This window comes from Lithobates pipiens, unplaced genomic scaffold, assembly GCF_037356315.1.
Source record: "Lithobates pipiens isolate NorthernLeopardFrog02 unplaced genomic scaffold, aLitPip1_a1.2 Scaffold_1, whole genome shotgun sequence".
NCBI classification, from domain to species: Eukaryota; Metazoa; Chordata; class Amphibia; order Anura; family Ranidae; genus Lithobates; species Lithobates pipiens.
The window spans coordinates 226,347,281-226,370,278 of NW_027507685.1; the positions used below are offsets into that span (position 1 = coordinate 226,347,281).

General features: G+C 47.2%; 1 protein-coding gene across 2 annotated transcripts in view; it reads right to left on the reverse strand.

The window, feature by feature from the left end:
- The window catches only part of LOC143983860 (antigen-presenting glycoprotein CD1d-like), a 66,032-nt gene that overhangs the window by 32,138 nt on the left and 10,896 nt on the right, over positions 1 to 22,998 (reverse strand). For both annotated transcript variants that reach the window (XM_077483973.1, XM_077483965.1), the window contains exon 2: positions 7,323 to 7,580. In XM_077483973.1, the coding sequence (XP_077340099.1) occupies positions 7,323 to 7,580 (258 nt within the window). The remainder of the gene's footprint in view (positions 1 to 7,322; positions 7,581 to 22,998) is intronic.

Consider the following 22,998-nt stretch of genomic DNA (forward strand, 5'->3'; position numbering starts at 1 on the left):
CCTGTGACCTCAGCGTTGAGGCTGTCGGAGTCTGATGATTCTGGAAGGCCTCTCAGGCGAATGTTGTGGCGTCTGCCACGGTTATCCAGGTCTTCTGTGTGACGGTTAAGGTCTCGAAGTTGCAGGGCGTGAGTATCAATAATCTGACAGGTTCTCTTCAGAAGTGAGGAGTGTGTGGATGTGTTTTTTTCCACATCTTGGATACGTGTCGCCATTGCCTGGAGATCAATCCGTAAGTCCGCTATCGCACCAGTCAGGGCCGCGGTAAGGGATTCTTTAATGTCCGCTGCTATGGACCTCAGGTCTTGGAGGCTTGGTTGGAAATGGGGGGTGAGAATTACATCATCCGTTCTCGGAGTATTTCTCTGCGAAGGACTTGCGTGTCGTGCGGCCTGTGAGGACTGACCTCGCGAGGCAGCTATATTGAAAGTATACGAGCGGAACATCACGGGTATATTCTGTGAGATCCTGCCGGCCTCATCTCTTGGAGATCTGGACCGAGACGCTGATGAGCTGCAGGAAGATGTTCCCATGATTTCAGGTAGGGCAGGAGGGTAAAAGCCTCTGTTTGGAGCCGAATAGTGTCCTCGTCAGCGGGAGCTATCAGGTTAAGCTGCCATCTTCAGCAGAGGTCAGGCCACGCCCCCAAGCGGCGCTATTTTTAGCGCCACTTTACCATTGTTTTAGCCACTAGCGGCTGAAAAGGGTTAAAACTGCCCATAAAGCGGTGATGCAGCTGCGCTTTGCCAGCAGTTTGGCAGTGCTGCCCCATTGTTTTCAATGGGCAGGGGGGGCACTTTAGGAGCGGTGTATACACCACTCCTATAGCGCTGCAAAGATGCGGCTTGCAGATGTGGCTATACACAGGATACTCTGTGTATGTGTGTGTTATATATATATATGTAGATTATATATATATATATATATATGTAGATTATATATACATATATATACACACACACACACACACACACAAATGTGATATATGTAAATAAATATAAAAGTGAGTTCTTATTTGCAGAAATCTTCAAAGTGATAAATGTAGAGAAAAATCTTGCATACAGTAGTGTTCCAAATCTTTAAAGCAATCTTGCTTGAAGAAAGTGCTACACCTAATGTCTTGCACCACAGTGTATCACCACCTCACACTCTGGTTCCTTGCCGCACACTTAGGCCTACACAAAAGTAAGGTCTAAAATCACCAGCCCAATATTGGGTATATATCTACAGAAGTCTTCAGCCCAACTGATATGTACAATCTCATTAAATGGGGAGACTCCCATCAGCACATATACATGGAAAGAATGAGGAAAAACTAGGTTTTCTTTCCTATGATTAAGTCACTACCCATCAGTAGGCAGAACCACGTGACGTGATGACGTGACGTTGCAGGTAGGGATGAGCTGGGTGTTCGAGTTGAACGCATGTTCGTCTCGAACACCGGGTGTTCGCCCGTTCAGCAAAGCCAGAAATTTGTGGGCCGATCGCATCATATTCGTGTGGCGCTCATGGCCCACAATGCATTGTGCCATTGCAGCACATTGCTGGCTGATGATTGGCCAAGCATGCACTGTGACCCGCATGCTTGGCCAATCACAGCGCCAATAAAAAGGAGAGCCATAATTGCCCACAGGCAGGATGCCTGTGGCCAATTATAGCTCAGGGGGTTTAGTACACGTCCCACCCTATATAAGGCCGCCTTGTGTAGTGTGTTGCGGCGTTTATAGAGAGAAGGATAAGCAGGGACAGTGTCTACATTTGTGATTGAACCTAGCGCAGTTACAGTGGGTGTATTGTGCCCCCTGCACAGTATACACCTGAAGCTACCCCCAATTGCTGGTTTTGTTCTGTTCCTATACCACAGGCAGCTGCAGCAGTTACAGTTGGTGTATTGTGCCACCTGCACAGTATACACCTGAAGCTGCCCCCAATTGCTGGTGTTGTTCTGTTCCTATACCTAGGGCAGGCAGATGCACTAATTACAGTTGGTGTACTGTCATCTGCTCAGTGTGCATCTAAAGCTGCCCCAATTGCTGGTATTCTCATCTCCCTGCATGCCATTAGTATGTCTGGAAGGCCAACAAGGAGAAGCAGACAGTCACAAGTCAATAAAAGAGGGCAAGCAGGCTCTGTGTCTAGAGACAACAGTGCTGGTCATGGACGCGGTGCATCATCATCAGCACGTGGCCATGGGACGCGCTTGTCCTTATTTTGGGCAGCTGGACGTGTTGAGCCACAACATGCTGATGACTTGGTAGTGTGGATGACCAAGCCCTCCTCATCCTCTCACCCAGGCTCAAGCTATTGGCAAAGCAGCTGCCAACGCATCCTCTTCCCTCGTCTCAATAGCATCAGTCACTCTTTCCCTAGACCCATCATGTCCTCCTGATGATTCCACCGAACTGTTTGAGCATAGTGTTGGGTACATGCTCCAGGAGGATGCCCAGCGTTTTGAAGGCTCTCATGATGATACCCAGCTAGAGGAAGGCAGTAGCTTGAGCCCAGGGAGAGGGGATGATCAAGAAGGACAGCAATCTGGCAGCCATGTTCCACCAGCTGCAGCATACTGCCAGGTTTGCTCCAGTGATGAAGAGGGAGGGGATGATGAGGTCACTGACTTCACATGGGTGCCTGATAGGAGAGAGGAGGAGGAGCAGGCACATCTCCAATGAGGCAGGATGCCCTCCGGGGGCCAGCTTAAGGGCAGCACACCGACTGAATCACACCGCAGAGCTCCGCCTGTGCAGGGTACGTTATTCAAAAAGTTATTTTGTGTGGGCCTTTTTTGAGACGAATGCATCAGATCTCACCGCTGCTATTTGCAACATATGTCTCAAGCATATCTCACGTGGCCAAAACATCAACCAATTGGGCACCACATGCTTGACCAGACATATGTTGACCTGCCATGCAGCTCGTTGGCAAGCATACCTTAAATACCCACACCAAAGAACAAAGCAAACCTCTCCTCATCAGCTGGGATCTCCAACCCCACTATACCTTCAGTCCTCTCTGAAACCTGCACTGAGAGGAATGAAGGTGTAGAATTAGGTGTGTCACAGCAAAGTACTTGTGGGCACTCTGCTAGCAGTACACCGACATCCAAATGTACCAGGCGAATTTCCATGTCCCAGCTGCTGGACCATCAAAAGAAGTTCACTCCCAGCCATCCACATGCCCAGCGGTTGAATGCTAGCTTGGCTAAATCGCTAGCACTTCAACTGCTGCCTTTTCAGTTGGTAGACTCGGCCCCCTTCCATGAGTTTGTGCAATGTGCGGTTCCGCAGTGGTAGGTTCCCAAGTTCCACTTTTTCTCATGGAAGTTGATTCCGGCATGTGGAAGGCAAATGTCCATGCCTCGGTGGACAGGGCGGTCAGCGGTAAGGTGCATATTACCGCAGACTCTTGGTCCAGCAGGCATGGACAGGGATGTTACCTATCTTTCACTGTGCATTGGGACACTCTTCCGGCAGCTGGGAAGGATGCAGGACAAGGTGCAATAGTGTTGGAGGTTGTTCCGCCACCACGCCTCCAAAATGCTACTACTGTTTGTGGCACACCTCTCGCCTCCACCCCATCCTCTTCTTCTTCCTCCATGGCCTCTTCCTGTGCTTTGTCCTCGGAGCCAGCGGTGCTCCATAGGCATTCAAGGGGCTATGCAAGTGCACAGGCAAAAAGATGCCATGCCGTGCTTGCGCTGGTGTGCTTGGGGGACAGAAGCCACACTGGGGCAGATATTGTGTCAGCTCTGCAGGGGCAGGCTGAGAGGTGGTTGACACCACGCCAGCTTAAGCCAGGAATGGTGCTTTGCTACAATGGCACCAACCTCCTTTCTGCCCTCCGACAGGGACAACTGACCCATGTGCCCTGTGTGGCTCACGTCCTTAACTTGGTGGTGCAGTGGTTCTTGGGCAGGTACCTGGGCTTACAGGATGTCCTGAGGCAGGCCAGGAAAGTCTGTGTTAATTTCCGCTGGTCATATAATGCCAATGCTCAGACAATTTTTTAGTCTGCAGCCCCAAGGTATGATCGGTTCCAGCAACCATCGCCAGCGTCGGATTTACATGGTGCAGGAATACCTAGGGGCAAGGTCAGACTTGGACACCTTTCCCACCAAAAATCCTCTGGGTTACTGGATCTTGAGGATGGATCACTGGCCAGAGCTTGCACTGTATGCAATTGAGCTACTGGCCTGTCCTGCATCCAGCACTCTTTCAGAACGCAAATTCAGTGCTGCTGGAGGCTTTGTTACCGATAACAGGGTGCGCATGTCCACCAACTCGGTTGATCGACTGACCTTCATAAAGATGAATCAGTCTTGGATCACCACCAGCTACCAAGCACCTGAAGCTGATGTAACCAAATAATTGTTTTTGAAATGTCACATCCCTTCAAGACTGCCTATGCTGAGTGACTGTCCTGTTATGTTGATGGACTATCCTCTTCCTCCTCAATGATCCTACTGATAGCTTGGAAGAACATTTTTGGTTCTGGGTGCCGCCACCAGTGGCTAAGGCCCACTTTTTCAGCCCCTGTTTAACAGGGGCATGTAATTACAATTTTAATGCTATATTTTGCAGGAGGGTTCATTGCTGCGCTCAACTACAATATTTGTGAGTGTTTGCAGTGTCGTGGCACCAGCACCAGTGCCTAAGGACCAATTTTTCAGCCCCTGCTTAACAGGGGCATGTAATTACAATTTTTGATGCAATACTTTGCAGCAGAGCTTATTCCTGCTCTCCAACTAGAATTTCTGTGAGGTGTTGCAGTGTTGTGGCACCAGTGCCTAAGGCCCAATTTTTCAGCCCCTGTTTAACAGGTGCATGTAATTACAATTCTTGATAAAATATTTCACAGCAGGGCCCGTTCCAGCACCCACTGAGAGTAACTGTGAGGACTTACAGTGTTGTGGCACCAGCACCACCACCATAACCATAACCACCAAAGGCCCAATTTTTCTACCACTGTTCAACAATGGCATTTAATTACAATTCTTGATATAATAGTTCACAGCAGGGCGTTCCAGCACCCACCAAGAGTCACTTTGAGTCACTTTAACATCCAACTTACAAACGTCTCCTACTTGCAAAAGGAGACAACAGGAAGGGAGATGAAAAAAGACAGATGGCAAAAACAATTATACAGGGGTGATAACCCTTCCCTATGTTTTCCTAAAAGCTTAAAAATAGATTTCCTGATGCCTTCATGGCAGCACACACTGGGTTGTTACTCCACCCCCACAACCTGACAGGATTGGTTACCTATAAATTTGAAGAGGAGACACCCCACTGCCTTCTCTTTTTTATCCTCACCTGACAGGTTGGATGAACAAGGTTTCAGGAATTTACAGATGAATAAAGTCTCTTACTGCTATCGCCCTAGCAGGTTCAAGCCTCTCCTGTTTGGAAATCCCTCCTGTATAGTCTCTAAAGGAGCTTCTATGGAGGGAATCCCCCACTCTGGTGGTCTCAAGGGGTGCCTGGTTATGGCAATATTACAAGCTTTAAATAAGCTTACTCACTCTCGCTATGCTTTCTGGGAGAGGGTATTTAAGATGCGGACATCACGTGGTTAGGGGTTCCGGTCCAGTATGATGTACTGACTTCATGGTCCTGGTCCTCCTGACCAGCCCCCAGGAAGGCTATGGCCTGGGGTGTGGATCCACCTGACTTTAATGTCACGGGGATGGCTAACCTAAAGGCAAGGAAACTAAAAGAAGGATTCTGAGGTGGTTGGGTGCCATCTCCAATTCGGGAGAGACCCAGCTTCTTAGTAAGAGCCTGGAAGGGCTGAAGTAACCGAGAGAATCGGGTCTTGTGGATATCGCCAAGCTGGCTGAAAGAACCAGGTATCCTACAAGTGTTTCAAGCTTAGTTTTCCTACATGTTCTACAACAACGTCTGTGGCAAAGACATTATCTTGTACGTTCTACAACAACATCTGTGGCAGAGACTTGTTCCTGAGTAAGCACTTTGTTAGCTGCTAGGCCTTGTGAGAGAAGGACTGTCCAACTTGAGTGATCATCCAGTTCCGAATGGCTATTCTCTGGATGCAGTCAAAGCAAGCAAGTTCTTCAACAAATTTGACTTTGCTACTAAGAGTACCTGAACTTCCCTTTCCAACCCTCTGATCCCAATTCAAGAGACTGTTTCATTGTCTACATTTTTGCAAATAAAATCCATTCAGGTGGATCTGTTGTTGGTTTCTAAGTTACTGGGCCATTCCATCTACCGCGGGAACCCCTAGACGTACGAGGAAAACAGGAGGTAACGGTAAGCCCAAAACTAACCAGCAGCTCCTTCGGGGGTTAGTGCTACATGTGGGGGCTTGCAGTCCGGGATTTACCGTTACCCTGCAAAGAACTGTACACATGGTAAAGCATAGGACAGAGGGTTGTGTTTTTGAACTGCGCCATCTTTACTCAGACTTTCTCTGAACCCTATGGACTAAGACTGAAATGCCATAAATGTTTGTGTGTGTAAAATCAGGCATCCGAATACTTTTAGTAATATATTAATATATCTATCTGCTCCCCATTCAGACCTGCAACCACTATGTCTGTAGTTAATTTTCCAGCACTAACTTCCTTTGTGGTTCTGAGATATTATGTGATCAAATTTAATGTGGCATCCCCTTGAGTGAGACCAGCACCATTCTAAACCATAAATGTAAAGATACTCTACTGATTCTTAAGCAATTCTGTCACCTGCCTGCATCAGCAAGATATACTCACATATCAAGCACTTACTTGCTGGGTAAGCTCTGGTTTTGGAGCTTATCTAGGTGGATAAACTCTCTGCCCCCTCTGCAGGGTAGTATACTGTCACATGAGGGAGGTCACATGCAGGAATCCCTGCTCCATTACAGCAGTAGAGTGAGGGAGCACCGAAAGATGATTGTGTCTCGCTGGGGGGGGGGGGGGGGGTCCATCAGGGGTATAGGTGTGCTAACACCTATGATTAGGGGGTACTGTCACTCTGTCCAGAATGGGCAAATGACAATATAACTTTAATCATGTGACTTCTGCTGAAGTGGAAGATTAAGGCTGGGTTCACCTCACAGCACAGAGCGGCTCACAGCAGGAGTCCGGTGTGTCTCCATTCACTGTTCAGGTCCAATTTAAATTTTTGGGTGAATTCGGACCTAAAACAGACCAGAAGAAGACGTACAGGACTCCTGTGCAATTCGCATCAGAGATGTGTGAAGCGGCACCATAGGGAGCCGGTCTCAATTTCCTGAAATGTGAATTGGATGCCGTAAAAAATGCATCCGATTCGCAATAGTGTGAACCCAGCCTTAAACGCCCTATTACAATCACTCACCTTTAATTCCAAGCTCCTTGTCAAATTTTCTGAAGAGTATTTCGGCATTATCCATATAACGTCTTATGAACATTGCAAGAATCTTCTGGTCAAAAAAAGTAAAGTTTGCTTTTGCCCAGCTTTGCTTGATATCAAATATTTGTGTATTATTGTTTAGTGATCCTATCTCAATGTCTTCCATTTCCATGGAGCCCCAGACAGTTTGTATTTGTTCATTTGAGAAATAGATGTCCTGCAAACATGTCAGTCTGACAGAGCCTGGGAAAAGAAAAGGAAGCTCTCATGATGTAAGTATGTCTCTCATATGAAAACTTAACATAAAAAATGCCAGTACTATAAAGTGTCTCACAAGAATCACTCAGAACAAACTTACCTTGGATTTTGACATTTGAGTGTACCTGATAATATAAGAAGGAGAGGGGGGGGGGGAGAGAGAGAGAGGAGAGAGGTGATAGAGAGAGGGGGGGAGAGAAAGGGGGGATAGAGGAGAGAGGAGAGAGGGGAGAGAGACGTGAGAGAGATGGGGGAGAGAGGGGGGAGAGAGGGGGGAGAGGTGATAGAGAGAAGTGTGAGAGAGAGAGGGGGGGGAGTGGGAGGAGAGATGAGGGGGAGAGAGAGAAGAGAGAGGGGAGAGGGGAGAGAGGGGATAGAGAGAAGTGGGGAGAGAGGGAATAGAGAGAAGAGAGAGGGGGGAGAGAGGGAATAGAGAGAAGTGAGAGAGAGAGGGGGAGAAGGAATAGAGAGAAGTGAGAGAGAGAGGGGGGAGAGGGGATAGAGAAGAGAGAGAGGGGGGAGAGGGGGTAGAGAGGCGAGAGAGAGAGGGAGGGGATAGAGAGAAGATAGAGAGGGGGAGAGAGGGGATAGAGAGAAGGAGAGAGGGGATAGAGAGAAGGAGAGAGGGGATAGAGAGAAGGAGAGAGGGGATAGAGAGAAGGAGAGGGATAGAGAGATGGAGAGGGGATAGAGAGATGGAGAGGGGATAGAGAGAGAGAGAGAGGGAGAGAGAGGGAGAGAGAGGGAGGGGAGAGAGAGAGAGGAGAGAGAGAAGGGGGAGGAACCCTGACAGAGTGTGAGGTGAGGAGAGTGGCATCTCCTCGCAGAGGAGACCTGTACGGATAATGAGTGCCCTGATCAGTGCAGTCCCAGCATTGCCCAGGAGAGATACCAATTAATGCCCATCAGTGATGCCAGTCAGTGTTTGCATTTCAGTGCCCATCAGTGCCATCTGTCAGTGCCCATCAGTGCTCATCAGTGCTGCATAGCAGCATGGCAGGAGGGATGGTTTCCCTGGGTGCAATGGTTTACTGTAGGCATGGGGGCAATGGGGATGGTGGCAGTGATTTTAACAAGTGAGTGATTGCCAGGTGTAGGATCCCCAAAGCTTGCACATCTTGAAGGGTGGACACAGTTTGGCATCCTTGCCCTGGATGACCTTGTCCCAGCACTGCATATCAGTGCCACCTATCGGTGCCCATCAGGGTGGCATATTAGTGACTCAGTGCCATCTAATCAGTGTCCTTCAGTGCCGCCTCATCAGTGCCACCTCTTCAGTACCCATCAGTGCAACCTATCAGTGCATATCAGTAAAGGAGAAAAATAATTTATTTACAACATTTTCTGACAGAAACTATGAAAAACTATTTTTTTTTTTGGTCTTTTGTTTATTTAGCAAAAAAATGTAAAAAAAAAAAAAAAAAAAAAAAAAAAAAAAAAAAAAAAAAAAAAAAGCGGTGATTAAATATCACTAAAATAAATTTTATGAAATTTATCAAAAATATTTGTGAAAAAAAGGATCAAAATTTAATTTGGGTACAGCGTTGCATGAAAAAAATTGGCCTGGGCAGGAAGGGGTGAAAGTGCCCAGTTTTGAGGTGATAAAGAATGTATCCAGCTCTTTTTTCAATCTACTGAGCTGGTCAAAACTAGTTTTTAGGGAGTCTTTCACATTTTCACAGCTTTTACTCTAATGCCATACACACAAGCGGTCTTTCTGGCTGAAAATTCTTGGATGGTTTTTCTGACGGAATTCCGCTGAAGCTTTTCTTGCATACACATGGTCACTCCAAATTCTGATCGTCAAGAACGCGATGACGTACAACACGTACAACGGGACTATAAAAGGGCTCCTTCTGCCAATCTCGTGTTTATCTCGTGTTAGTAGAAGTTTGGTTAGAGACAATTCACGCTTTTCAGACTTGTGCTTTTCAGAACGTTTTACTACTTTTCAGTTTGTGCTTGTATGTTTGTATCTGTTTTTTAGTGCCTATAGTCAGTTTGTATCTGTTTTTCTGTGCATTCTTGTCCGCTCGTTTCTTATTTTCAGCTCGCTCTTCACAGGCCTTGCTGTTCTTCAGTGTGTTCTGTTAGTTTGTTCTGACCAGCCGACAGTTTTGAAGCCATGTTGTGGGTACGTACTCTTCGGAGAAAAGAGATCTTTTAGGAATACACAAAGCCGCGCTTAGGTCAACAATTACAGTCACGGTTGCTGCCTCCCCTAAAATAAAGCCCCCTAGAGGACTCTAGTTATAAGATATTATGTTAAAATTGGGGTCAGTGGCGCTACCTAAAGTATAAGAATATGTATTAAATTATACCTTAAAAAATCCCCACTACGGTTGTCGTACAACACCCCTATAGGTACTCTAACAGAAAAAGGGAAGATTAGCTACTATATAGTAGGCTCCCCAAAAAAAAAACACCCCTCAGTATCCCCTATCAAGGAATTTATATATATATATATATATATACGCATATTACCCCTGTAGGGGTGTGAGGATCTGGTGATTAGGGACCCTTGAGGGGGAGCACTCAAGTTACTTGGAGACATTTCAAGCACAAAAGTCACCTTTTCACAGGTTTTTGGGACTTTTTGCATATTAAGTTATAAACAATTATACGGACAATTTTCTATGTATACAGATTATATATCTTTATAATTTTGTTCTTTTGCATTATATTAAGGTGTCACGGATATCACTATTAATATTATTATCTTGTTTTTTCACTTTTATTTATTTATGTCTTCATTTTTATTTTTTTCTTTATGTGCGTTTGCACATTGGACATTGTTTAGTCTGGTCACATCGTATAATATTCTGCCACACATAGCACGCTTTTATTAGGGGTGCATGTTTTTCACCTGTGCTTTTGTTGAGGATTGATTGATCCACTGTTTAGTCGATCAGTCCACTTCAGTTTTGGAATCTACTATTTATTATTATTCTTTAGGATATCTGGTTATCACATGCACTAATATAAATTATAGCACATACACATGCTTGTGTGCACAGGTTTACTATAACACATTTGATATAGTTTAAATTCCCCTATAATAGGCCATATTACTAATAGTATACCTCTATATAACTATAATTATTATACATATTCCTTGATAGGGGATACTGAGAGGTGTACTATATAGTAGTTAATCTTCCCTTTTTCTGTTAGAGTAACTATAGGGGTGTTGTACGTCAGGGAGAGCGGCAGAGACTTTTTTTGGGTCCTAAACTCATTTAGAACCCCCCCCCCCCCCCTAAAATTTTTACAATGGGCCATCAGAGGGGGTGAGGAATCTGATAAGTGGACCTTATATGTTTGTCTTTAAATAATCCTTAAAATAAATGTTATTCTGACGTTGTCCACAATGTTTGCGTCTAATCTGCTTGCAATGTTATGTGCAAAAGTACTTTTTTTTAAATCTTTTTTGACTCCACAGTTTCCTTCAATGCCACAGGAATGACAGACTGTGGCTTCCCACTTTGCCAACCGTTGGGACTTTCCCAACTGTGGGGGGGGCAATTCATGGGAAACACGTCCACATAGTCCCACCACCCCATTCGGGGTCATACTATTTTAACTATAAGGGGTTTCATAGTATCGTGTTGATGGCGGTGGTGCCGGCGACATATGAGTTCCTTTATATGGACGTGGGGAGGAATGACCGGATGTCGGATGGTGGAGTCTTTGCCCAGACCAAGTTCTCCTGACGTCTCCAGAGTGGTGACGTCTCCAGAGTGGTGACGCGGGATTGCCACCTGCGGAAGAGAACGTCGGGGGACTCCCATTTGTGTTTGTTGCAGATGAGGCATTTGGTCTGGGTAAACATGTGATGAGGCCATTCCCCCAGAGGACCCCCACCCCAGAGAAGAGGGTTTTTAATTACCGGCTGGCCAGAGCCCGAAGAGTAATGGAGAATACCTTTAGGATAATGGCCAGATGGTTCCGCCTATTTCTAACAGCAATAAATATGGCGGAGTACAAACTAAAATACATTGTTTTATGTTGCTGCAGCCTGCACAACTTTTTAAAGACAAATAATACCAATTATGTTGCCTCCGTTGGGCCTGAGGCCGGACATTCAGAAACTACAATGATGACCCTGGAAGCTGGCTGTCCTGGCTTGCCCACCTCAAAGCGCCTGTGAAGTGCGGGAAAAATATGTTCCTTACTTTACGGGTAGGGGGGCCATTGCTCTGCCAGCCAATTTTGAATACATTTTCTATTTTATCAGATAAAATCTTGTTTTTGATTTACTGCTTGGGTTTCTTTTAGCTGTCTCCTAGGTTCTCTTAGTGCACTTGTAGTGTTTTTTTTTTTCCATTATTAAATAACACCAATTTTACTGTAAACACCAACTTAATGCAAAAACTGGTATTGAGCATTGAAAGAAGCAGCCACACATTGTTGAGTATAAAATCCTTTTACTCCTTGCACATTCACATGCGCGTTGTCAAACATTTCTTTCAAGAAAATAAAACATCTTGATTTTATAAAGTTTTACCTTGATAATTTTTGAATATAAAACAAACAGGCATGTTTCAAAACATAACATGCACAACTCAAGAACTTACAAAGTTCAACATAGAAAAACTGAAGTCAATATCAGATATTATAGTGTAAAAATGTGTTGATCTTGCCGTCATCAGATGGGGTGATGTCAACCATGTATAAGCCAAATTTTGAAGATGCACACAAATTGGTAGTCAAACTGGGGATTTTCCTCCTGATCCCATGCCTAATGTCAACATGTGCTATCTCCAATCATGGGGTATCAATGGAGGTGTTTTGGGGGTGCAACCACTTCCTCTCACCTACTTGAGTTTTGAGGAAGGTGTTGCACCCACAAAATGCGTACATTGCGATCCCCCTATGGCAGATAGCACATGTTGCCACACTGTGTTCATCTTCAAAATTTGGCTTTTAAAATGCATCAAAAAAGTAACCAAATTGGTTCCAAATAATATCAAATGGTGTAATTTTGTTGGTATTTGTATTCTTCCTAGTACATCAATCACATACCTCCCAACATTTTGAGATGGGAATGACACCTACTAGCAAACGTATGTAGGCATAGGACACGCCTCCTGTCACTTCTTTAACCACTTTCAGACCGGACCATTTTGCTGGTCAAAGACGAGACCACTTTTTGCAATTCGGCACTGTGTCGCTTTAACTGACAATTGCGCGGTCGTGCGACGTGGCTCCCAAACAAAATTGACGTCCTTTTTTCCCACAAATAGAGCTTTCTTTTGGTGGTATTTGATCACCCTGCAGTTTTTATTTTTTGCGCTATAAACAAAAATAGAGCGACAATTTTGAAAAAAAAACGCATTATTTTTTACTTTTCGTTATAATAAATATCCGCCAAAAATATATAAAAATTTTTTTTTTCCCCTCAGTTTAGGATGATACGTATTCTTCTACATATTTTTGGTCAAAGAAAAAAATCACAATAAGCGATTATTGATTGGTTTGCACAAAAGTTATAGCGTTTACAAAATAGGGATAGTTTTATAGCATTTTTATTAATAATTTTTTATTATTTTTTTTTTTTACTAGTAATGGCGGCGATCAGCGATTTTTATTGTGACTGCGACATTGTGGGGGACCCATCGGACATTTTTGACACATTTTTGGGACCATTGTCATTTATACAGTAATCACTGCTATATAAATGCAGTGATTCCTGTGTAAATGACACTGGCAGTGAAGGGGTTAACCAGTGGATGGCAGTGTAGGGGTTAAGTGTTCCTAGGGGTGTGTTACTAACTGTGGGGGGGTTGGGCTTTCATTTAGTGAACACTGATCTCTGCTCCAATCACATGGAGCAGAGATCAGCGTCACTAGTTGCTAGGCAGAATGGAGAAATTCTGTTTACAACGGCATTTCTTCATTCGGCCGCTCCGTGAGACGATCGCGGGTATGCCCGCGGCGATCGAGTCCGCGGGTCCCGCGACCGGACTCACTGAGGTCCCGACCAGCGCGGGAGCGCGCCACCGGCGGCGCGCTCCCGATGGCAGGGCGGCAAATTTAAAGGGATGTACATGTACGCCCATTTGCCTGCCTGTGCCATTCTGTCGCCGTACATCGGCATGCGCTGGTCGGCAAGTGGTTAAAGGAGAATTAACCAAAAAAAAGAAGGTTAATTAAATCCTCAAGTGCTTTATTTTTAACCACTACTATTCCTTTACTTTGGCTTTTAAAATTTACAAATGCAGCAATTTAGAAATTTGATGAAAGGTTGAGCAGTGGGAAACACTTTTTGAATGATAAAAAGTGCATTTTATCTACATCTTTATAGATCAGATCAAAATGTGGAACAAATGAGGGGAAAAGAGGGGCAGAGGGACATTGCTCCAAATCAGGGACAGTTGGGAGCTATGCAATCATGTTCTTCAGTTTTTGTTCAACCTCATTTGTTTTTTGTTTTATGATGTCTAAATCACAACTACAAAACATTATGTCCTGGATAAGCCTTTGTGCACTGTCACTGGTTAAATTAGGAGATTGTTCTTCCACAACAAGCACATCACCTAAAAGAAAAAATACACACCATGTATAATAAATATGCAGGCATACATCTATTACCTGAATATGTGCTGTCAGACACTGACCTGTTAGAAATAGGAATTTTAAACATTGCTTGGAAGTGGGGTACAATTGTCGGTTTTGGCAGAGTTCCAAGCTGAAGACATGATTTTGTTCCTTACCAAAGCTGGAATACTTACCTTTTGGACAAGTTTCACACATGGACACACCCCAAATTGTGTGGGACACCGTAAAAAGTTGCTTCTGGTGTCCCACACTAGTGCTCCTGAGTCCAGATGTGTTACCAGCTGCTGAGTGTCCTCTCCTTACATTACACTGAATAAAGTTTGCAAATCATTCTAGTTTGAAACACATCTAGACAACAGTGACCTAAACTTCTTTTAATACAAATTAGCATGACCAAATGTAGTTAGCCCTGTATCTGCCAAAAACATTGTATTTCTTTTGCAAACGGAACAATGTATACTGCGACCGACTACTGTGCCCACGAACATGAAAGTAGCCATTTAAAACTGTACAACGGGGCGTGGCTTGGACGGGACTCGAGATGGCTGCCTAAACAGGGAGCTCCCGCACCGAGAGGACGAAAACGGCGCTTTAATAGAGGATCCAGACGCGCACCAACCATGGGCAGGTCTAATAGGAGCACCTCGACCCCCCGCACTGTTAAGGACCCCGGGGCGCAACTTGGGAACAACATCCCGGAGATGTTCCGCTCCCGCCCGGCGGGCCAGCACGCGGAGATGCAGGCCTCACAGGCCTCCTGAGACTCGCAGGCCACATCCCCGGACTCGCGTAGGTACGCCGCGGACCGGACGTCGGATAGCCCCGCGGCGCCTAGCCTCCTAGATCTCCAGAGGGACCTGCAGAACGTTGCGCTGGATATTAAACATACCCTGACGTCTGCCATTGCTGAATTGAAGACGGACATACACGCTATGAACCACCGCCTAGCAGCAGTAGAAGACACTTCCCAGTTACAGGCTGCAGCTATCAGACAAGTGCAAAGATCTTTTGATTCACAACTTCCCCATATATATATGAGATCCACCGCCAAGTGGAAGATTTGGACAATAGGGGCCGAAGACACAACCTTAGACTGAGAGGGGTTCCGGAGGGTGTAGATGCAGCCACCATGCCACAAACAGTCTGTGCCATTTTTAACAACCTGCTGGACCGGCCTGCAGACACCCCGATTGAGATGGAGCGTATCCACCGTGCGCTGAGACCCCCCCCCCCCGGGACTCCAAACCCCCTAGAGACATTATCTGCTGTATTGTCAACTTCCCTCTTAAGGAAGAAATCCTCAGGAAGGCGAGAGAACGGGGACGTATTTTATTTAAAGGAGCAGAGGTAAAACTTTTCCAGGATCTCTCACAAATAACTTTGCAGAACAGGCGCACGCTACGCCCCCTGCTGGACATACTGCGAACACGCAATATCCAGTATAGATGGAAGTTCCCATTTTGTCTCTCAGCCACCTCCAGAGGGCGCACCGCACTGCTCAGGACCCCGGAGGACTTACCTATGTTTTGCGAACAGCTAGACATACCGCTGGTGGACATTCCGGAGTGGTGTGCCTTTTACTTTCCTACTGAGCCGTGGAAATCAGTGGCCCTTAACGCATCGCCTAAGAGCCAGCGACCAAGCTCAGATGCCGCAGATTGGACCCCACCTCCCCTGGAGACCGCCAGTCCAGAAGAGATCTCTCCTCACGCAGCGCACACCTTGCTGACACCCCAAGACGAGATCGCCAAAATGACTAGCCTTGACACCTTTTTTTTTTCTCTTCCTCAAGGTCCCGCCTGAGGACAGCGCCAGAGCTTACCAGTTCCACCTACATAAGCACCTGGTTCGGGTGCTGTCTCCTTCCCCCCCCTTTTTTTTTTTCTTCTTCTTGGCATTTTGTTTGTCTCTCCAACCAGCTCTAGGCACGAAAAGCCGATGACTCTCAATACCTTGTAAGCCTGGCTTCTTTGGAAGACCCATCTGACTCTCAACACCCTGTGAGGATGACATCTCTGGAAGAACCCTCTGAAGCAAGCACTCTAGATGTCCTCATTTACTTGGACCCAGGTACTGTCACTGTTCGGGCACCTGCACCTTCACAGGCTAGAGATATATTATGGAATCCTGTTCCCTTAACGGGTCTATGCCACCATCTATTTCACTCTCAGGACTCAGTAATGGTAATTGTAGACCCCTCTGCCTGCATTCCTCCACCCCCCCCCCTCTTTTTGTTTTATTTTGTTTTGTTCTTGTTTTTGTTTGTTTTTTGTGTGGGACTGCACGGCTGTCGTGTTACTCCTCAGACGGCACGGCGCCCGAATATGTTGCCATTTTGTTAGGCTATTTGTTCACGCTCTCTTTCTCTCCTCATATTTATGGGGCCTGAAATAGGCGTACTTTATGTTACTTATGCCTTTGGTATTTTGCCTCTATACGTTTATATTCAGGATGCAATTGAGTTTCAACACTGGTTATTTACATGTGTTCCCTGTACTGCCACACATCACATGCTTGTACGGCGGCCTCCCTCCGACTTTGTATACCTAGCAGGCCCTCGTCTCTGGTTTTGGAGGACTGCTCTTACACACAGCAGGTGACAGCTAAGCCGAGCATCCTACACTGCGAGTTAGTCCCCATGCTAACGTCTATTATTGAGTACTGCCCTGTACAGTACACACATTCCTCTGTCTTATCGGTTTGCTATACCTGTCCTTCTCGGTGCTACTTCTCCTGACCCTCCCCAAGCTTACTGACCCCACACAGACGGTCACATTGACCCGAGCTGACAACCCGGCTCTCCCCCATTAGGTGGATAGGCACGCCTACGTCCACCTCCGGTACAAATCCCTGTCAGAAATCTACTTGAATTCCTGAATATTTTCTCCCCCCTCCTTCTCTCCTCTCCCCCTCCTTCCCCTTTGTTCCATTTTCTGCCCTTACCCCCCCCTTCCCTTCCCCCCCCTCCCCCTTCTCTGCTCCTCTTCCCCCCTTTCTTACGCGGGGCCGCTCCTCTTCCTACTCCCCCATTTTTGGGACATAAAGTCCATCCTCACTAAATATAAGAAAAGAAAGAAAAACTTTTTTTATTTTTTACGATATAATTACCTTTCCTTACGATCATAATCCCAGGCCCTTGCAGTCTAGCACAATGCGGGAAGTTTCGAACACGCAGACACAGCTCTCTCTGAAATGCCTCTCCCTCAATGTGAAGGGCTTGAACCTTCCGGAGAAGAGATCACAGGTTCTCTCAGCCTTGTCTAAACATAAAGCACACTTTATCATGCTACAGGAAACACACTTTCGCTCCGATGCGATCCCTAAGCTGACGAATCATATGTACAAACGTACGTTTCATTCCACCAACCCTGCCTCCAAGACTAAGGCCGCGTACACACGGGCGGACTGTTCGCCCAACCTTGTCCGCTGAACAGTGTTTGGGCGGACAGTCCGCCCGTGTGTGGGCTTTCAGCGGACAGTTTCAGCGGACAGTTGGACGGACAAAGTCTTTCGGAAATTCCGAAAAACTGTCCGCTGAAACTGTGTTTGAGCGAACAGTCCGCCCGTGTGTAGGCTACTTTCGAAATGAGCAAACTGTTCCCGCTCGGAAAGTCCGCCCATTTCGAGCGCGTGTACAGGTAGGCGGGGCCCGCGAAGGAGACGTCGCGGGCTCCGCCGCCTGGAATGGGCTTAAAGGGGAACCCCAACGCCGAAAAAAAAATCGGCGTGGGGGTTCCCCCAAAGTCCACACCAGACCCTTGTCCGAGCACGCTACCCGGCCGGCCAGGAAAGGGGGGCGAGCGAGTGCGCCCCCCCTCCTGAGCCGTACCAGGCCGCGTGCCCTCAACATGGGGGGTGCCTTGGGAAAGGGGGGGCCGCGCGGCCCCCCCCACCCCAAAGCACCTTGTCCCCATGTTGATGAGGACAAGGGCCTCTTCCCGACAACCCTGGCCGTTGGTTGTCGGGGTCTGCGGGCGGGGGGCTTATCGGAATCCGGGAGCCCCCTTTAAGAAGGGGGCCCCCGGATACCGGCCCCCCACCCTATGTGAATGAGTATGGGGTACAATGTACCCCTACCCATTCACCTGTGAAATAAAGTACAAAAAAAAACACAACACAGGGAAAAAATATTTTATTGCACAGCTCCGGGGGTCTTCCGTCTTCGGGGGTCTTCTCGCCGGACTCCTCCGCTATCTGTGTGTAGCTCTTTTGCTAGCGGAGGAGTCCGGCTTTCTTCCTCCCCGCCGCCGGCCTCTTCTCCCGACTTCGGGGGTCTTGTCCCCCTCTTCGGTTCTTCTGCCGGGCCACCGCGCCTTCTTGTAGCTCTTTTGCAGGCGGTGGCCCGGTCTTCTGTCGCCGCTGCCTTCCGTTCTTCTGTCGCCGCCTTCGGTTCTTCTGCCGGGCCACCGCGCCTTCTTGTAGCTCTTTTACAGGCGGTGGCCCGGTCTTCTGTCGCCGCTGTCGTCGCCGCCTTCCGTTCTTCTTCTTCTTCTTCTTCTTCTTCTTCTTCTCCTGGAGATGTTGACTCGACGAGCTCTCCGGCCGGAATGCCAGAGCCGCGCTGTGCGGTCACTTATATAGTGACAATGGGGCGGTGTCGCATGGTATATGTCACATGGGTTGGTCACATGGGTTGATGTCACATGGGGACTATGACATCCTGGCTGGCCGGGTAGCGTGCTCGGACAAGGGTCTGGTGTGGACTTTGGGGGAACCCCCACGCCGATTTTTTTCGGCGTTGGGGTTCCCCTTTAAGCCCATTCCAGGCGGTGGAGCCCGCGACGTCTCCTTCGCGGGCCCCGCCTACCTGTACACGCGCTCGAAATGGGCGGATTTGCCTCCTTACGTGGGCGAGTCCGTTCATTTCAAAAGTTGAGCGAACTGTTTGGCAAACAGTTCGCTGAAACAGTCCGCTCGTGTGTGGGCAAGTCCGCTCATGCAAATTTTGAGCGGACTGTTTGCCGAAACTGTTTGACGAACAAGGTTGGGCAAACAGTCCGCGCGTGTGTACGCGGCCTAAGGGGGTATCTATACTTATTTCCAAAATTGCTGATTTCCAACTAACTGATACCTTGAGTGATCAGGATGGTAGATATATCTTTATCAAAGGCACATACGCTTCCAAGCCTATTACGGTGGCTAATATCTACTGTCCGAATGAACACCAAGTGGCCTTCTTTAGGACGGCTTGTGATCTTTTGTCCTCATTTAAGGAGGGTATCCTAATCCTGGGGGGAGACTTCAATGTCCCACTCAATCCGGCCCTGGACTCCTCTACGGGAGCCTCGACACTTCCTTACCGAGCTCTAAGACAGATTAAAGTTCAACTACAGAACTTGACTCTCCACGACACTTGGCGCACCATGTTCCCGACGGACAAGGACTACGCCTTTTATTTCCACCCACATCAGAAATATTCCAGAATAGATTACATATTTCTTTCCCAGACCGACCTCTCACTCTTCTCCCAAGCTACGATAGAACCAATGTTCCTTTCTGACCACCACCCCATAACAATGACCCTTACTTTCCCCGACTCTAAAACTATATCCAAGACCTGGAGGCTGAACCCTTCCCTTTTAAAAGACCCAGAAAATTTACAACACCTAAACGCCAAACTACGCCTTTACTTTCAGGAGAATACTTCCCCTGAAGTTTCACCCATCTCACTCTGGGAAGCACATAAATGAGGGGGGGGAAACTTATCTCCATGGCTGCAAAGGCCAAAAGACAACACCAAGAAAAGATCGCGTCCCTTATTAGCACAATCAAGAGACTTGAAACAGCACATAAGCAATCGACCCTGCAAGCCACACTGCAAGACCTCTTATACGCCCGTTCTTCTCTGTTAGATGAACTGGGCAAACGAACCAGACGTAGATATGTCCTTCAACATAGAGTGTTCTATGAACACGGCAATAAGAGTGGGCGGCTGTTGGCACGCACGATTCAAACAGCTAAAACCTCGTCTATAATTCACACTCTCTGAGACAACCAGGGCTCTCTCCTCTCTAAAAATGAAGACATAGCAGCGCACTTTGAAAAATTCTATTCTGCACTCTATAATCTACCAGAGGCCAACGTTGGGCCTCCTGACGCACCTGACCGACTTTCACAAATAAGAGACTTCTTATCCCAATATAGCCTCAACCCAATTACCCCGCAGCAGACCACGACCTTAGACCAACCATTTTCCACCGAGGAATTATCCCTCGCCATCAAACAAATGAAGCCGGGCAAAAGTCCGGGCCCTGGTGGCTTCCCCCTTACCTACTATAAAAGCTTCTCTGACATACTCTCTCCGCGACTGCTGACGACTCTGAACTCTCTTGCGAACCCCGCTACCCCTGCGGGGCACATGCTAGGAGCCCATATAGCCGTCATCCCCAAAGAGGGTAAAGACCCTTCTCAGGTCTCTAACTACAGGCCTATTTCTCTACTGAACGTGGATATCAAGCTCTATGCAAAGATGATAGCAAATAGACTCTCGCCTCTTGTCCCTGGCCTCGTCTCCCCCGACCAGGTGGGTTTTGTTCTGGGGAGAGAGGCTAGGGACAATACTATCCGGACTTTAAATATCCAACACTGCCTCTCTACAAGCGAGACTGAGGGATTCCTTTTTTCACTTGACGCAGAGAAGGCATTTGACAAGGTGGCCTGGGACTATATGCGCGAGGTTTTGAGGGCCATTGGCCTTCCCCCCGTATGCTCGCATATATCAATGCTCTATATACAAATCCTTCCGCAAGGGTGAGAGCCAACGGCCTCCTGTCAAACGCCTTCCCCATAAGTAACAGCACTCGACAAGGATGCCCATTATCCCCCCTGATATTTGTCCTAACATTGGAACCTCTTCTCAACAGAATACGTGCCAACACGGACATCCAAGGGATCTTTATTAACCGTAGGGAATACAAGGTTGCCGCATTCGCGGATGATATTTTATTGACCCTCCAAACGCCCCGGACATCTCTACCTAACCTCTTAAAGGACATTAAGACTTCTGGACTCTTATCCAACCTCAAAATCAATTATTCTAAATCCCACGCCCTCAACATCTCTCTACCCCCACAGGACGTATCTCACTGCCAAGACTCCTTTCCCTTTCAGTGGAAGAGGGAAGCGATCACCTACCTTGGTATTCAACTCACCAAGGGAACGGTGGGTCTTTATGCCCACAATTACCTGTCGGCCCTAGCCAGGATCCAAACTGACTTGAAGAACTGGGAAAACCTTAATGTTTCATGGTTTGGCCGCTCTGCCTTAATAAAAATGATAATCCTTCCACGCATATTATATCTCCTACAGACCATTCCAATCCAATTACCCCCGTCTTTTTTTCTGGCATACAAGAAGTTATGCACACTGTTTATCTGGAGAGGCACCGCTCCCCGTATTAAATACGCTCGCCTGACGCGCCCTAAGACCAAGGGTGGCATTGGCTTACCTGATTTATACCATTACTACCTAGCATGCCACCTGACGAGATTGGTGGACTGGAAAGCTCATAGGAGAGGGAAGACTTGGGTGGCCTTGGAAAGCTCCTTCTCAGGTTACCCATTGCACACTTTTCCCTGGCTCTCACCGAAGCACTGGCCCCACTCCGTCAAGACCCATCCGCTCATCCACACCTCATTGCTGGCCTTCAAGAAAGCGGTGGCCTCCCACCATCTCTCCTCATACCTAGGCCCATTGACCCCCTTGAGGGGAAACCCTGACTTCTCTCCAGGGGAGTCGACCACGTTTCTTATGCAGGAATGGCCACATGATGACGTCTTAGCTCAGCAATTCTTTCACAAAGGACGACTAAGATCCTATGACGCACTTAAGACTACCTCACTCACGAAGGAGTTTCCCTTTTGGACCTATAGGCAATTAATGCACTTCTTCACCTCTCAGAGTCACACCGACGTTTGGACAAGACGACTCACCCCATTCGAATCTCTTCACTCCCAAACCACACCACAAAGACATCTAATATCCCAGATCTATTCTATCCTCCAAGACGAATCCCACACCCTTCAGACTGATCCCCCTAAAGCATCATGGGGTAGGGACCTGCAAATCTCATTCACTGACGATGACTGGGGTACTATTGCCACGTATGCACATACAGGCTCACTGAATGTAGCCATTCAAGAAAACGGCTACAAGATTATCACAAAGTGGTACAGGACACCATCCCGCTTACATAAATTCTCTCCCTCAATCCTAAATGTATGTTGGAGGTGTAATAAAGAAGAAGGCTCTATGCTCCACATATGGTGGGAATGCGCCATGCTACAACCATTCTGGAAAGAAGTACACGCCATTATAGCACAAGTCACCACATACACCCTTGATTTTAATGCTGCTCAGTATCTCCTCCATCACACTTCTTTGACTAAACGGGCATATCACAAATCCCTGGCCATGCACATGGTAAATGCTGCTAGACTATGCATTCCTGCGCTTTGGCGCTCCAATAAGACCCCAATTTTAGAATATTAGAGACTGCCTGACAAGGATCGCTAAAATTGAGGAGATAGAGGAACTGATCTATACCTCCCAGGATCGCATGCAGAAATTCTCCACCACGTGGGCCTGCTGGACCCTGGCTGGGTCTGAATGTTGTAATGGGGCCGGGAAGAGGAGCGGCCCCCCATACTCCCTATATCTCACCCCTTCCCCCCTAACCCTACACTGATGCCCCTCTTGGGTCCCCCTTATGGACCTCCTTGCTCCCTCCTTCCCCATGTCTTCCCCTCCTTTTCCCACTTTTACCCCCTTTTTCTTTTAACTCCCCATAGGTATACTCCATTTCATTAACACACTACCCAACAAGATTGCCCCTCACCCCGTG